General features: G+C 61.4%; 1 protein-coding gene across 1 annotated transcript in view; it reads right to left on the reverse strand.

Annotated features, from left to right (window-relative positions):
• ADCY3 (adenylate cyclase 3) overlaps positions 1-1,061 on the reverse strand; it is a 98,838-nt gene that overhangs the window by 25,626 nt on the left and 72,151 nt on the right. The window contains exon 3 of the mRNA XM_012652541.1: positions 55-185. Coding sequence (XP_012507995.1) covers positions 55-185 — 131 coding nt within the window. The remainder of the gene's footprint in view (positions 1-54; positions 186-1,061) is intronic.

Below are 1,061 nucleotides of genomic sequence, written 5' to 3' on the forward strand. Positions count from 1 at the left end.
CGTCCCTCCGCGGCCTGTTCTGTGCCGCAGCCCAAGCCTCGCAGGCCGGCGCACCTGACGTTCTCGTGGCGGTACATGTACATGGTGTTGAACTGCTGCTGGTCCTTCTGGCTCTCGTCTTTCTTCATGTCCTTCAACATCTCGTCAGCCACATGCTTGGGCAGGATGGAAAGCATGAGGTTCTCCTGGGAGAGCAGGAGAGGGTTAGAGGGCAGGGCAGGGCCTGGCCTGACTTTTCCAGGGGCAAGTTCGGATACTTCTGGGGAGAAACCCTCTGTTCCTGGTGAGAGATGTCAGCCAGGAGCCAGGCTGAGCCTCCACAGAGCCCTCGTAGACCCGCATCGGGAAGCAGCCAGGGGCCCCGGACGGGCAGCGGGACAGAGCTTTGACAGCCCCTTCAGAGCACCGAGGGGAGTCAGCAGTGCCTCAGAGAAGGCCAAGAGTAGCTCTGTGCTCAGCATCCTCCTCGTGCCACAAGCAGCGTGACAGTCCCCGTGCTGGCTGCTGCACTGTGAGCTCTAGGGGCAAGATCTCTGCAGAGTCACCTCGTGTCACTCAGCATGCCTGAAATTCAGATTCGACCTGACTGGAGACCCCCTGAGTACCAGGTGCCACGCAAGGTGCCCGTGATACAAAAGCAGCACAAGTTTGCACCTCAGAGCGCTGAGGGTCCTGGGGTGGACACGGGCAGGCACGCCCAGCGCAGTGCGAGGCAGTTTCCGTGACCGGAGCGGGGAGCAGCGGACTACGCAAGTGACGGGGGAGGCGGCATCAGGAGCCTTCCCGGAAGCGAGCCCCGGCCAGGCCTTGCGCGAGATGCTAGAGCGCTCCTGTCACAGGGGGCCACGCACACAAAGGCACAGGCACAAAAACTACACCAGGGTCAGGGACCTGCACGCATTTCATGGAGGGAGAAACAGGAATATGGCTCGAGAGCCAGGCACGGTTTAGATCAGGGGTCAGCAAAGATCTCCAAGGCCGCTTGGAGCAGTGACAAGTGGGGAGAGCGAGGGGAAGACAGTTCACCTCTCTCCAGCCTCCGCCACATCACGTGGCCTCAG

Source organism: Propithecus coquereli, unplaced genomic scaffold (genome assembly GCF_000956105.1).
Source record: "Propithecus coquereli isolate 6110/MARCELLA unplaced genomic scaffold, Pcoq_1.0 Scaffold39, whole genome shotgun sequence".
In the NCBI taxonomy this organism is placed as follows: Eukaryota; Metazoa; Chordata; class Mammalia; order Primates; family Indriidae; genus Propithecus; species Propithecus coquereli.